The sequence below is a fragment of the Echeneis naucrates genome, chromosome 14 (genome assembly GCF_900963305.1).
Source record: "Echeneis naucrates chromosome 14, fEcheNa1.1, whole genome shotgun sequence".
Taxonomy (NCBI): Eukaryota; Metazoa; Chordata; class Actinopteri; order Carangiformes; family Echeneidae; genus Echeneis; species Echeneis naucrates.
The window spans coordinates 8175266-8191709 of NC_042524.1; the positions used below are offsets into that span (position 1 = coordinate 8175266).

At 39.7% G+C, this 16444-nt stretch overlaps 1 protein-coding gene across 1 annotated transcript; it reads right to left on the reverse strand.

Moving 5' to 3' along the window:
- Nucleotides 1-1032: 1032 nt before the first annotated feature.
- gabra6b (gamma-aminobutyric acid type A receptor subunit alpha6b) lies at nucleotides 1033-16135 on the reverse strand. The gene is made up of 9 exons (XM_029518972.1): nucleotides 16047-16135; nucleotides 15761-15885; nucleotides 15280-15347; nucleotides 14133-14353; nucleotides 13457-13539; nucleotides 12228-12371; nucleotides 11837-11989; nucleotides 7874-8157; nucleotides 1033-1293 (listed from the first exon to the last, which is right to left on the reverse strand). The coding sequence occupies exons 1-9, from the start codon at nucleotides 16133-16135 to the stop codon at nucleotides 1033-1035; spliced, it is 1428 nt and encodes a 475-aa protein (XP_029374832.1).
- Between the last annotated feature and the right edge of the window lie 309 nt (nucleotides 16136-16444).

Here is a 16444-nt window from a genome sequence, read left to right on the forward strand (position 1 = left end):
TGTTGCCTGGTGGTCTTGTTTTGCAATTATCGCTTAACTACTGAAGTCTGGGATCTCTAAGCCCTGCTGCCACACTTGTAAAAAGTGCATGGTAAATTATTATAGCTGGGAGCTTTGTGTGGCTACTGAATAATATAAGATCTCTGGCTGGTTAACAAAAAGACGGATACAGATACATAGCTTACTGTACTTTCCCATAAAAGCCATATGACACACATACACAATCTTACATAAGAACACAAAGGAATAGCTGATGAACAAAGCCAAGTACAACTGTACTGTACTGTCTTTGAGAAGAATCTGAACCATGTCATGTGTGGTTTGATGACTAATTGTCACGCTTTATTATAGATGCGATGAACAGTCTAATATATAGAGTCTAACATGAGGGGTTTTTGCCTCAACATAATAGTAAAGAAAGCATCATACCATATGCTCAGTGATCATCTTCATGTCTGCCTCTCTGCGTACAATTCATTTCTTCTGCAGGAACAAGCTTTCATTCATTTCAAAAAATTTAAATTTTACACCAAGATAAATCTGATGTTGCCTGAGCTCAATGTCAAAGTGTAGTTGTTTTTGTTTTTACTCTGGCCAATACGGGCACCTTTGGGATTTTTAGTTATGAATTCTAATGTAATGGGTGTGTTATCACTGTGTGTTATCGTCAACATCATCATTATTATCTTTTTTTTAATGAAGATTAATTTTACAGTAGTAGTAGTCATAGTGATAATATGTTGATATGATTTTTAAATTCCCACAGTTGTTGCTATTAAAAATTGGATTGAGGAGTTTAATCCCGAGCATTATATGTTATATTATGACCGACCTGCAGACAAGTACAGGATATGCACAATGTGCTTTGCAGTAGCCCGGATAATGCTGTGTAAGCTTTACTGTATTTATTATATTCGGTGAGCACAAAAATAGTCGCACCATTACTCTCTGACTTATGCAATGAATGCCGCCCTGTGCTGTATGTGCAACAAAACAAATGTTGGAAATATTTGTAACAGTCATGCCATCTGTTCACCTGGACATCTCCATGGTGTCCTTGGTGAGATAGACGATCCAGTAGACCAGGTTGAAGGCGCCAAACGAAAGCGGGAAGAGAATGCGGGAGTATTTGTCAATGATGCTGGTGCCAGTCAGAACATTGTTGGCCGGTACAGCTGAGCCCTGCTGTAGGAAGGCTTGGGCATTGACAGGTGGGTTGGGAAATGTTTTGGCAGGGCGGTCGAAGAGGGGAGCAGAGTTCATCCTCTTCTTCAGCACACTGCTGGCATCCACCTTGGAGAGGCAAAGAGGAAAATTACAGAAACTGAGAGGAAATTTACATAAAAGGGAATATTGCATGATGTAATATGGGGGCATTAATAATGAAGCTGGTGTTGGGCTGTTGTACCCTGATGTCGGTGCCAAATTTGCACAGCTGTGAGTCGATCAGTGCGTGTGTATGTTTCTGCGTTTCTGCAAAAACTACGTCCAGAATACCAATGAGCACCACAGTGATTAAGACCAACAAAAGAAATCAATGATGTTTTTCTCAGCCCATTTCATGAAGATTGATGCAGTTGTGGGAAGCAGGCGACACACATTAAACAAGAGACTCAGTATTTTGACACATGGTTATCGCTATGCCTCATCAACTTTCAGTAAACCAGTGTGATCTCTGCACATGCTCCCTGCTCCCGTACTTGTAAAATAGAAATAGTGTGTTAGAGAGAACAGGAACACACATGTGGGAAATGGGTCAAAGTACATCACGTTGCCTGTAGGTAGAGTCAGAGAATGCGAGCGAAGGGGACTGAAACAGTGAAATCCTTTTTTTAAGACAAAAAAAGATTGTTTAAAATCTTCTATTGCCAGAAGGACCAACAGAAATAGAACTTAAATCTATTCCTTGATGGCTCAATTGATTTATAATACTGCAATACTACAACCAAAACTAAGACTTATGAGCAATTAAAGAGAAATATTATCAAAAATGTTATAAATTATCCTCATGTTTTTAAGACTTGTTCTCTTTTACACATATTTATGACATGTTTAGAAGTATGTGGGAGCCAAAGCCAGTTCCAGATTCTCTAGTAAACTATTTTTTGCAGAATAATGCGCATAACAGTCAATAAATATCAACTCATAAGTGTTTGGAGACATAACAAATTGACCTGTCCAACTTCGCTGCTGGACTTGCTCAGTACACAATGTTTGTTTTTCCAAACCAGAGTCTTGGAGCAAAAAAACAAAAAAAACTAAAACTGATCTTGCAAGATTAAGGTTGGATTTGTGAGGCTACAGGATTACATGTCCCTCTACAGGTTGAGAAAACTATTACTGTTACAATCCTGAGGGGAACACTTCCAAAAGAGCACTGTGGCCAGTCTAAAAAAATTACAAGATAAGTCCTTGTTATTCATTTCACAAAATTTGCAGTTTCATCCAACTGTGAATGTACAGTTAAATATTGAAAATTACAGGATGTTTGTTAAAAGATTAAAGCTGTTTGATTCCAACAGCAACCTCAACCAAGGAAACGTATAACAGCAAAAAAAATCCATACAGTAAATTTTTGGGTCTCTGAGTTTGTTCCATATCTGAACTTAAGGTCCACGGATGAAAGAAATCGTACGTACACTGACTGTGAAACTCTGACACACAGTATCTTTCTTTACTTCTGTTGCACCATGAAACTGTAATCCCTGGTATTTCTAAAACACAACACTTCTTCAGTCTGGTATCGAGCTGATAGTTGGCAAGTGCAGAGTATGACAAACACAGTAAAGTAAAGAGAAAAACACGATGTCACACTGACATGAAGTTCTCAATTCTCTTCAGTCTTCATAAATTTCTTTAAGGTATATGAAAAAGGTGTGGAAAGAAATAGATAAGGTATTTAAAAGAGGATGAGCTGGGGGGTGACATGGGGTGTAGCAGATGGTCCTGACAGTAAGATCACTCAACACTGAATTAAAAAATGTCCCCTGAATTAAAGAATCACTTCTTCCTGTTGAATTGCTGCCCATGTGAAAGGTTCATTTAAATACTGAAGATTCAAGCTCAAAAAGGTATCCGATCCCAAAAGTATATTTGTGTTTTGCTACAAATTGTGCCCAAAACTCCAGATAATTACAACGTTGTCATTTTCTTGTGCTTTGAGTGCACGTTGCATGCACTGCCTGTGTGGAACGTGGAGCACTTTATGTACTGTACGTGCAGCTGATCCAATACTCAAGCTATTTTTGATAATGACAACAGGCTTGGTTGGCTTCTTCCTTGGTCAAATCCCAGAGGGATCAGCTCCTCTTCTCTTTATCCACTGCTCTGGATTTCAACACGACGACTTTCACACTGGGAGGATGGGCACTGGCTGATGGATATGTGGATATCAAGTCAGGGTGTGAATATTCACGTGTGAGTGGGTGGTGGGGGATACATGTAAGTGTGTTTACAGTGTGCGATGCTGTGTGTGTGAAGTAAGGTTACAATAACTGCACACTATCAATATGTCTGGCATGGGAGTAAGTGCATGTAGGTTCATCTCTGTGGGTGTTGAGTGGGTTTACTTACGCTTGTGGATGAATATTAGGAGCTGGTGCAGATGGATATCTGTATGTAAATCTTTTTTTTTTTTTTTTTTATTAGTGGATTTGAAGCAGGGAAAAAACACCATTATGTTCCATTGTTGAGGTTTAGAAAGCACAAAAAAATGATTGTGGCGTTAGAGTTAAAAATGCTAAACCATGTTTTACTGGTTTCTGTTTGTGCGTCAGACACATTCATCACATACTGCAGCCAGTGAAAGATGACATAAAACCGGCAAGTGTAAAAACAGACTACTTATAGGTGCTAATAAAGTGTTTTATATCATCCCTAAACATGCACTGCACTGTACTCTGAACATTTAGAGTAGAAAACAACATAGAAATCAACACTCTAAATCTTTTTCTCCTATTTCTTAGTCATAAATGCTGCCATTCCAGCTTGACGAACTGAAATATAGTCACTTCAGAGCTGATAAAAATTGCCAGAAATTCTGGTGAGAACATTAATCTGTTTGCAAATCTGTGAGTGGTGACAGTCATCTCCAATTGAAACACCAGAGTCAAAACAGAACATATGTCCTTGGAATGAGAAAATGGTTCCCCAGGGAGAGAGTGATGTTAAAGATTAAATATTGAAATGAAAAATTTGCTTTTTATTCTACCAAGCAGACAGCAGACACCTGTTGGATTATGGAAATGGAATTTAAAGAGCTGGTTAGAATGTGGAAAACAACATTTTAATGTTTTGTTTTTTCTTTTTCTTTTTTTTGGTTTGTGGAATGCTGTGATTAACTAGTGCACAAGAACACTCGCACATTAGCGACAACCATACACTTTCCTGCTGAGTGAGAGTGCATCGAAGACACCAAATGAGATGTTTAATAAAACTGACATCTACTGATCATGAAGGGGGGTCCCTCAGTTTCACGCCATTAGTGAATGTAGCGATGTGCAATCAAATGGTTGGAGAAAAGATGACTAAAATGACAAAATGGTGTTTAAAAAAAAAAAAAGGCTTATGTGGAAGAAAATGATGCACTATGTTTAGGTTAGAAACATGTAAACGAAAGTAAAGTTTCAAATGGCAATTTTACAGTCCAGCTTGGTACATGACAATTTTTGTTTTCAGCTCTCTTGTCTCATCTTAAAAAGTTAGAATTCACAAAGTCTAATTACGAGGACCAATGCTTAAAAAGCACAACTGTCCCATTTTAATCAGGATGTTTCTTTTACCCAAGCAGTGATCAGCAAGCTGATGATTACACCGGTACCTGTGGCTGGCTTCCTTTTATTTGCTCCTACATCTCTTTTGTTTTCTGCTAATTTCCTGCACCACGCACTGTACTGCCTACTCACACATACCACTGACAATGGAAGCAGCAGCCTCGACACTCACCGATAAACGACCCATTCCCGTTTGTGTTTACAGTTTGTACATTTGATTCATTAAATGAACCATTTAACTTTGTTGTTGTAGTGAAATTCCTGTTCCGGTCACGCCTTTACTTCACAGCCATAACAGGTCGTAGTGTTTGAAATCGTGACTGAGGCATGGCTATTTCCATTCCCAGTGATACACCATTGTTTTTTCCCCCTTTTTCTCTGTGTAATGAAGAGTCCTCCCTCCTACATATTTGGTGAAAGCAGTCATTTTCCATGATGCATCCCTCCCACTCTCTCTCTATCTTTCTCTCAGTGTCATGCATACACTCACAAAAGACAAAAAGTAAACCCCCCCCCACCCATCTCTCTGTCTTGCCTCTGAAAAATGGATTGGTTCAGCTCTCACACCCCCCACTCCATGTCACTGTAGTGGGTGCCCTCCTTCTTGTGAGTCTGTAGTGATCTGATGGATATTCCCTTAATCTATGGCTCTTACATAATCTCTGACAACATCGTTCATGGAGCCACTGGCTGTCTCCTCTTGTCACTCTCTGTGATTATCACACAGTTACAGGGCAGAATAAAGGACTAGGAGAGAGGGATGGATGGATGGATATACTGTAGACGGAGGGATGGATAAGACATTGTTAGGGGCGAATTGTATGAATGTAAGGGGCATAATTTGCTGGAGATTACACGCGTGCCTATGTAGGTCCCTGTATACGTGGTGGAGTGTGTGCTGGAGATTAAGTGCGGACGTGTGTCCTTGTGTGGGAATGAGAGGACAAGCGTGGATAAAGTGGAGATTGTTGTGGTTCAGTGTGTATGTGGCCAGCACATTCACACTGAACCACAACAGGCAAAAAAAAAAGGGATGGCCAAGATGTACGTGTGTGTGTGTGTATGAGAGAGTGAGTGACAGGAGGAGAGTGTGTTTTGCGTGTCAAGAGAGAACAGAGGGCTCACATGAAGAGCACAGCAGGGAGTTTGAGAGAAGGAGCAGAAGAAGATGGATAATGTTAAATGAATTTTGGTTTCGTTTTTCTGTCTGTGCATATTGGGGGGGGGGGCATGCATACATATGTGACGCGAGTGAGATTATGATTTTCTCTGGGATGAGGTGGAGGATAAGAGCAAGATCATATAATATGTGTTGTTTGCACTGCCTATCTGTGAATGCAAGAAAGCAAATGTGTGCACAGGAGAATGAAGAGACATTACAGAAGGACTACGGAGGAAGTCAGAAAGTCAACTGAAATTTCCTGCTCTCCATTTCAAGTCAGTGCTTTGTGGATATAAAACCAATGAAACCACAACTTAGAGCAGTGAAACCTCTCAGCCTCACAACTCCAGCACAACCTCATTCATCAACACATCTGAAAAGCACACTTTGAGAATATTTAAATTCACAAAGTAGAGAAGAGAACAAATTGTTCAGCAAACTGACTCCACAACCAAAAGCAATGAAGTTAAGAGTGAAAGCGTTTGCAATATGAAATCCCAAAGATGAAAGAAGAAAACCAAGTGATATGTTTCTGTTGTATGTCCAGGAGACCTGTTTCTTACAACTCAACACAACCCAGACAGATAATGACTAACCTGTCAACACGCACCTATCTTTGACAGCATATATACTACATGTTTAATGTATAAAATGAACACATGTGGAACTTGTGACAGGAATGTATTTGTGCAGTCATACATGCAATATCAATTCTAGCATAATTCATATGCTCTTGAAGCATGGATATTTTTGTGTGTCATACCAATTGAGCAGCAAGTACAATTTAAGAGAGAATGGAAATTGAAATTGTTATATGAAGGCAAAGGCTGGACTCTGACAGAAAGACTGACAGAGAGGGAGAGAAGCTTAGAAAGAGACGAAGTGAGCAGATCAAACCGTAAAGATGAAAGGCATAGAATTAGATATATCATGAGTTGACAGGGACAGTTCATATACAAATTCATGTCCCAAGCTCCGTACCAAAGGATACACACATGCAGGATATATGTTCAGTCGAGAACTTTTGCAATAATCACAACCCTTCCTCTGTGAGCTGTAACGCAGTCAAAGCAAGCTTAATATAAAAATCACACACATGCTTTTGGAATCTCTACATCCATGTTACAGGTTTCAGGGCAAACACTAATTGTATGTAAAATACTATGACTTGTGGAGCCGTTTTAACAAAATCTAGACTAAAAGGGTTTAGCTTTTCATCAGCCTGATCCCACTCATACTAAACCACCATTTTATATAGATGCTTCAATGCATTTTAATGTTCATGTGGTGGTACATTCTTATTGTTAGACCACAGGTGTGCGTGGTTAGATTTTCAGAGTTCACCTCAGTAGGCCTTTTGGACTTTCTACAAAAAGCAATTTATTGTGTGTTTAAAAAGTAATAGAAAAGAGTTCTCAGAGAACCATACAGTTAAAATCCCTGTGTAAAGTTGGTTTAATGCTGTGTTTAGATTTGTGTGGATGTCGGGTGAGGAAAAAAAAATTTATCGAGTGGAGTGAGTTAATGAGTAAGTGTAGAAGGGTGTAATTATGACATCTGAGGCCTCTTGCCTTTCCTGTGAATGCAGCAGCTGCTCTGATTACTTTTTTTTTTTTTAAATCACATGCAGCTCACTGCAGTTCCTAACACCAGTAATTTGACCAGAGCCTGTGACCTACAGCACAACTTCAAACCTGCTGTGTTTTTTTGAGGGTAATGCGTTGCAATGCCACATTTTCATGCCACCTTCTATACATTTTTACTATTCGCACAACCTTGAAAGGGATGATGGTAGAAGAATAATCTTGATCAGTCTGACACAGTTTCCCTTCTGAAGCTTCATCAGAATTTTTTAGCATGTAGGTTTTAAACCTCATGTCAGACCACATTTACTGATGCAAACCAGCACAACAACTGAGAAGAAGATGAGGAGACTTACAGAGGAAACATCTCCATCGTTCCCTGTGGCCACAGCTGGAGCTGCAGCTGCTGCTGTGGCCGCCGCCTCCTGGGCCGCTGCTTTCATGGCTGCCGCCTTCCGCATCTCCCGATTGGCTTGTAGGGTGGAGAAATAGTTCACAGCGGCGAACTCAATCAGGGCGGAGAAGACAAAGGCAAAGCAAACGGCAATGAACCAGTCCATGGCTGTCGCGTAAGAAACTTTAGGTAGGGAGTGGCGGGCGCTGATGCTGAGTGTTGTCATGGTCAAGACAGTGGTGATACCTTCAAAGGGAGGAGGGAGAGGAGTTAGATTTTCCATTTTATATTTTTATGGTACTGTGATTGATTGACTTGGTTTGTTGTTTTGTGGTGATATGTTGTACTTATTGTTAAATTTTTAGACTAATTTGTTTCATTGTGGACAGTTGTATGATAAAATCAAACCTCATCACTCATGTCTGTGTATTAAATATGAATGTACACCCTGGGGATGGTTAGCTTTGCTTTGTATTTAAACTGAAACAGCATACAATTCCCCAAAAAGTCACAACTTTAGTCATTTAGTCTCCCGAACATGATTCTTAATGTGTTACAATGATAATTATGAGCCTATAAAAAAAATGCCACACTGCATAGAGGGACAATGCTTTTTCATATTCATATTTACTTGAGCCTTTTATACTCCATGTTCTCTCAGATAAACTTAGATGTGTTGTTTATAAATGCATGTGTGTATGTATATATGTGATTTGATTTTTAATTTTGCATTTCTGTCATTTCTGAGATGCCATAATATGACTGAAGGCCTTTGAAATATTTGTCAGTGAATAACAATGCAGACGCTTGATTATGAGAGAGTACAGACATCAGCTTGATTTGGGCACACATACTCCAGATGCACAAACACACATGAGAACAAGAAAAAACCTTAAGTGGTAACTATCCACCATTCAGGCTGTTATTTAACATTGAAGTTATTTCTACATTCATCAAATCTATCAGGTCCCAAAGCAGCACCATCTCTTTGGAATTTGCCATTTCAAGTCTCTAAGCAAAATATTACCATCTGGCAAATAACGTCTGTGATCACTACAGCGTGGTAGTGATGATAGCCACTGAAGCACCAAGTATTAATAAGACACAGTGCTCCAGATATGATACAGAGACCACTGCAATGTTTCTGATATTGTGGCTTTTCCTTCCTCACTTGGATGGAGTGACACATTCTGAGACTCAAACTTTTACAGTAGATGCTTGGTTAAATATTGGAAATAGAGAAAGTAAATATATCTTTTATATGACAAAGGAATAAAAGCATGGAGTATCACAGTGTACACGCGAGAGATATTCCGAATGTTGGGCACATGGCAGCGGCTCTGTTTCATGGCATATAACTAGAGTGTCAGGCCATGTGCCATTTCAGCTCAGCGAGGTTTGCCAAAAAGTCACTTCAGGGGATGCTAATCTGTCCGTAAGTAGACTAACCCGTGCCGCTGCACTGGCAAACCTATAAAAGAGACCAAATACCTGTAAACACTCTCCAGAAAGCTGTCCAGTGAGATGAGCAAACAAAAGCCACAAAAAACTTGTTAAAAATTTGCTGATTTATTACACAATATGGGCGATGGTTAAGATGACAGAAAGCTGAAAAAGATGAAGGAAAGGAACATGTATGGATGCATTGATGGATAGATTGTATTGGGAAAGGTTTTTGATATCTCTATTAGCTGAAGTCAGACTGCACTACATCTTTTTTTAGCCCTGGTACCTCTAACCTTCTGGCTGTGGCTGCGAATGAAAGCAGAGACTGGTAGAACCGCTTCAAGCATTTCCTCAAAGCGTAGAAAAGACTGCATCGATGTGAAGCCATTCATAACGTCTCTGGGATATGTGACAGTTTGGACCTCACTAAAGCTCTCTGGCAGGTGCATATGAAGGAATCCTTTGAATCGTCAAACTATCAAAACAACCTGCCAAAAATACGTAGTTGAGTTTTGCCAACAGAAAAACATCTCTTAATCGCTGGATAAGGATTTTCCACAGTCTCAGATTCCTTCCTTATTTAGTCGGATAAAGATGCTGACAGTGACCATCTCCTCTAATGGCCCATAAACAAATCACACATCTAATTCACTTTCATCAAGCTAAAGCAAGCAGGAAAAGGGGGCCGTTGAACACTGCTGTACATGCTTTGACTAAAACGGCGCTAGTTGTGCACATTTCATTAGCAGCCCGGGATCTCATGGGGGATTTAAAACTCCTAATAACGTCTCAAAAGCATGTTCTACACACCACTTCAGCAGTGAAAGATTACCACTTTCGCCGGCTGCCTCAAACTCAAGCACAAGTTAAACGATTGCAGATGAAAGTCTGTCAGGGTAGGAGGGAGGTGAACGAGAAAGAAAGAACGAACGAGTGTAGGAGGAATGGAGATGAAGTATAAAGACAGGATAGAAATTAAATGCTTGGGGCATTTATGTGCTTTTATAAGGGGGAAAAAGCAAGGTACAAATTAGGCCACACTCAATTAAGTCTGTGAGACTTGTGCTCAAGGGACTTTCAGCTTTTAGAGAGGTTGTTGACGATCCAGCACACAGCATACAATTACTTCATATACTGTCGGGGCGGAACACATCCATATAGCAGTTTCCTCTTCCCATCCTCTCAGCGACTACCTACTCTAAGTCCAACTGCTTTAACTCATTAATATAATTGTTGTGTTTTTTTGGAATATAAAAGAAAAAAAGATTTTTCTGTTTAACCTCTTCCAAAAATACCCATCATGCTTTGCATCACCCAGAGCTCTTCTTCAGCTATAGCTGATCCAAAGACTAAACCCCCGAGTGAGGTTAATGAGTTGCTACAGATGTGCTTTCCACATGGGGCTTTGTCTTCCACGCAAATGCTAATGATCAGGATCTCTCCTCTGAAGATGTGAAGGAGCTGGTTGGAGGGTTGACTTACTTCCAAAGACGAAACAGACCGCAGAACCACAATCTACAAGGGCCGGCAGTGCGATCAGCTGCGGCGTGTTGAATTTTAACACAAGGGGTGAACGTAAATTAACACACACAATCAACTTCCTCATTTTGTTTAGCCTCTGTCTTTTTTGCCTGTTTCATTCCTTTTACTCTCTCTCTCTTTTTTCCAGAGTCTCTCTGGTCCCGAGGCTAGAGCTTGGTGGCAACTGTAGCGTGATGTAATGTGAGCAAGCGGAACCTGTGAGCTCTCAGAAGAGGGCCAAGCAAACATCCTCCCCCCTCTCTGCCCTTGCATGACCAATTTCAAACAGGACATTTATTCTCAATTAATTGTGAGCCACCACAGTGGAAGAGGAATATAGATAAAGAAGAAAAGTGAAATCATACTGTGATGACTATGTCTGTCTTTGTTTCCTTACATGAGGCTGTATTTTAAAGATCATTCTGTCCAGCAAAAAACAACCAGAGGGCTGTAAATGCTGACTCTGCTTGCTTAAAGTTTCCAAAACTAGAGTCACATTGGGGTTAAAGAGTGAGTGGTGAGTCGATAAATAAATAAATATTTGAGTTTTTGTAACTTGAAGGAAACAAAGTGGAGAGCTTAAAAACTTTTTAGAAACTCTAGCAGCATGTAAAACTCAGACTCCACAGATCATGTAAAACATGATGGCGCACCAGAGTTGTTGTGTTAAATGGAAAGATCTGACTTACATTTCTCATACAAATTATACATCTACGTGATTGCAATCATGCAAAAATGGCAACTGGGAAAAATGCTTTTTCTACAAAGACAAGAGTCTCACTTAACTGCCAGACAATATTTGTCGGAAATTTTGGCAGCTGAAATGAGAATTTTCTAAACGATTCCATTAAAACATTCATGAAATGTGCACTATGTGTCCTCCCCTCTTTCCACTAAAAATACTCGAAAATTGGCTTAAGATTTACAGCATATGAGTTAAGTGAGGAGGAAATCTTACCAAACACGGTTCGAGCTGGAACGGATTCCTTGTTAATCCAGAAAGAGACCTGAGCCAGGATCACAGTCATAATACAGGGAATGTAGGTTTGAATCAAGAAGAAGCCCATTTTCCTTTGCAGGTGGAAGTGGACAGTCATGATCACATATTCACCTGAGATGACAAAAAAACAAGGTCTGAGTTTCCGTTGGCTGCAAATTATTATTATTATTATTATTGAATTAATTGACAAATGTGAAAGAATGATGACATTGACAATAATGAGTGCTTTGTTAATATCAGAAGGACAAACTAAACAATGCTATGAATACTGCATCATAATAATAACCAGTCACCACACGGCACTGGATCCAGCACATTCTTCATCATATGTCTGAGGGTCTTTGCTCACCAGTATTTGACTTTAGCCTCTCACTCGACACAGTCTGACCAATGAGGTCGTACTGCAGCAAACTGGATGATTCCTGTGGCACCTCGACGGAGGACAGAGGACCCTTCTTCCATGTGTACACAATCTCACTGATGGGATAAGCATCTGAAAGGGATGGAGGAGGAACCTTGTTAAAACATGGCCATCATTTCATTTCTTTCTTATTTTTTTTTAAGGGTCTAGGGCATAAAATGTGGAAACTCTGTCACTTTGAAAGAATAACAGACAGAAGGACAAAGATTTGTACCGCCTCTTTGTTTATGGCTTAAAAAAAATAAAAATAAAACACACTTTATGGTGTGCACTCCCAAAAGTAAAGACGTTAAACTAGAACATTACTGTTATCCTTGACTTGATTACCCAGATTTTTTGAGTGCACCACCATCTTTCATGGTAATAGAAACAAATCACTTGATTTAGTGAGAGTCATGAGAGTAACAAATAAATTGTACATTGGAATTTTTTTTTTTTTTGGTACACTTTATACACTTTCCACATTCAAAATGAACCATATTTAGTCCACTTTCATTTTTACCTTCCTTGTATGACAATCAAAACCATCCCTAACTTTGTTCTTCAGAAAGGTGCGTTCATACAAAACTACATGCTAAGGTCCAAATTTCACCGATAGTGATCTTCAGAATTATTCAGTGAAGTGTAAGGATGATAATAAATCCCTGAAGTCAGGATGGAACTGCCCTCCCCTCTTCTATACCGCATTTTTCTCCCACACATTACAATAATGTGTTAATGAGAAAACCTACAACATGCATTTTACATAACACAGAAATAATAAGGTATGTGGGCTGCAATGTAAATTGTGACTGTTATCTACCTTTTCTCTCAATTAAATCTGTCCAAGGATGATTTTTCACACCTTATGTTCCAAAGTTATCCCACATATGTAGTTTACTGAGGCGGCTAGTTGTCACTCCCAGGATCCTCCATTGCTTTCTCACACTGACCTTAGAGTGGTAACCATCTTATTAGAATTTGATTTGTACAAAAAAAAAAAAGTCATTGGGTCATATAAAGACTTGAAAGTTCCCCTGATGTACTGTGTGACATTTCACATTGAAATCTTTGATTACATCCTGTCAGGCAGTCAATTACACAGTGACAGAGTGATAACTGGAGAGTGACACCATCTGTCAGAGCAATGAGGCTTAGCAAAAAATAAACAAACTCACAACTCCCAAACTTGAGTGGGCAGGCATGGCCGTCCATCGGGAAGTTCATCAGACGCATGGGACACTCTGCATTTATAGTTAATCTGTCAGCAGAAGAGAGACGAGTTGAAAAATGGGTTTGATTTACACCCAGTTACAGGCTAAGAAATGACTGCTGGATCCAGTTAGTGTGGGTCCATACTGAACAATGGCTGACACACAAAAAAGCATTTGATGGATGGGTAGTAATTGTCTTATGGCAATACATCATTTCCTATTAGAAAGAAAATCGTAAAGGACTCAGATACAGAAGTTCAGACGGATTAAAAAAAAACAACTACAAAAAAAAAAACAAAACGCTTGAATTTCATCAACTATTTTTAAGCAAAGTTGATCCACTTAGATAATGTGATAAATTTTTTATAAATCTGTTTCTGTGCCATCAGTAAAATTGAGGCATTTTTTTCATCCTAAATATGTCCTTTTGGAACAAAGCTGGAGTCATGTTTGTTTGAATTGCTTTTCAAGCTGTTTTCAATATCAGATGGCACATGTCTTTTTTTTTTGGAATGGCATCCCTCATTTCTTTTTCATGTCTGTGCATATTCTTGGATGCTTGTTTGTTTGATTTGCTTTCCAGGTCTGCGCTCTATTCCGGTCTTGGCTGGGCTTGGAGCTCACGGTCCAGCACTGTTACCTCATGGTGTAGAGGATAGTTCCGTTCTGCATGATGCGAAACAGCTTGTTGGGGGTGGTCATGTTGTGAGAGATCGACCTCTTGCCATTCCGGAAAAAGGTGTCCGGAGTCCAGATCTTGCTGACCATCAGGTTGTTGAGCCGCAGGATCTCTATGGGACCATCGAATTTCAACCTCTCGTCAATCCATGTCTGACGGAAGAACACGTCCATGGTGTATTCCTGGACATGGGTTAGAGAACCGGTTAAGGACCTATTTACTACTATTACAGTCACTCCTACTACTGGTGCTGCTTCTGCTCCTGCTGCTACTATCTCCACTACCCCAGAGAGAATGGCAGATGGGTTACTGAGCTGAGTTACATTGGAACCTGCAGGATAGAGCACTGGCAATCTGATGAGTTATTTTTACCATTTCTGGAATATTGTGTAATTGCTGCCAGTGTGGATAGCATTTTAAAAGTTAGGTTAGTGCTTATTTATAAATTTTACAATCAAGAAATGAAACCAGTATTTGCTGAAAGATTTTCATACATCTGATCTCTTTTTTATGGCCGACTAAGTCTTGAAATGAAATTACTTTTATGACAAGTAGATGGAAAACTATATTGTTCCGTCTAAATGTATACATACTATTCGATCCACAGGCTACAATATGAGTCCATCCTGGGTGCTCTTAGATTGAGTGGATGGCCTTGCTGCTCCACACAGTTGTTTACATACCTCACAGTGGAGTTTTTCTCAGCATAATTCAAGTAGGCTTTAGATGCTGTGATAGTACCTAAAGCCTCAATCCTAAAGAGTACAACAAACATACAGTGCTCAGCCTATCCCATGACAGGAGTAGCCAGCCTATCCTATCCCAACATCAGCCAGATCTCGCTCTCTCCCTCTCTGATGGGGGATTGTCAACCAGATTAAAATGCTAAGCTGCACTAATGACATCCTGCCCAAATGCTGGAATAATGAAGGCTGGTAGAGCCACGACTTCAAGCTCTAGAGTTGTACGGGAAAACTATACATATTCTCTCATATGTTGATGAAATGAAAATGAAATTGTTCATAAGCGATGAAATGAACGCATGTAGACTGACATCAGTTAAACAGACTGTGCATCAGTTATTCAGTGGTCAGTGAGGTTTACATACCATCTCAACGTCTGACACAGGTCCAAAGCTGGTGACAAAGATGTCAGTTTTAACCTCTGTAACTGGACCTACAGCAGATGGATAAGTCGTTGCTTTTACACAGACACAAACAACAACTTTGGATCGGACATGTTTTTTCTACACATAAAGCAGTTCAGAGTAAAGCTCGATTTAATGTATAGCTCATACAATGAGCATTTTAAATCACATTTCTTTAATCAAAAACAGCAAAATAAAAAATAGAGCATGATGTTGATGAAGTTGATTCTCAAGTTTCAACTCATTTAATGGTAATTAATGGTTTAATTAGTCACCACTGTACAAAAGAATAGCGTTTAACTATTACTGTACAAATACTAATTGATAATGTGCCACCGACTACCGCTGGAGTAAAACTTTATCTTCTAACAAAAGGCGAACTCGAACAGTCAATTATGAAGCTAATATGACACAACGTAATATTATACAGTCATGAGCATACCTCCAAATCCAGGTCGCAGCCTGTTGTCATATCCATCCAGTAATCTATCCAATATGCGTGTGATGTTATCCAAATAGATGCTGGTCTCACCGTGTTGATTCCCCCAAACACTATCCGCACTGAAACTAAAGTACAAAGGCACTAATGAGGAAAAAAAAAAGAGTCCAACAAGATAAAACAGTTTCTAAAAAATATAGTTTCTCCTCTGCAGCATCCACCCGCACTCTGTTTTTCCGGCCGTGCGTAAAAGTGGGAGAACATGCAGAGAAAGAGTTGCCATACTCACCAAGACAGAAAGAAGCAAGTTAAAATGAAAGCCATGCCTCGCAGACACCCCACAACTAGGAATCCCTGGTCAACTTTTAAGATCAACATATTCCATCATTCATATATTTAAAAAAAAAAAAAAAGGAAAAAAGAAACAAACAAAGAAAAACATGGCTAAACGCGCATCGGGTCTCCTTTCGGGTTGTTAACCGAGCGAGGAGACCGCGCCAGTCCGGCACGACTTGACTTCCCCCTCTAGTGCGGTTGCGCCCGCCTCAGCCTGAATCGCTCAGTTGGGAAAAAAAAAAACAACAAAAAAACACACACACACACACACACACACACAAAAAAAAACCTGAAGAGTTTTTTGAGAGAATGAAGAGGAGGGACGAGGAGGTGGGTGAGGGTGGGAGGAAG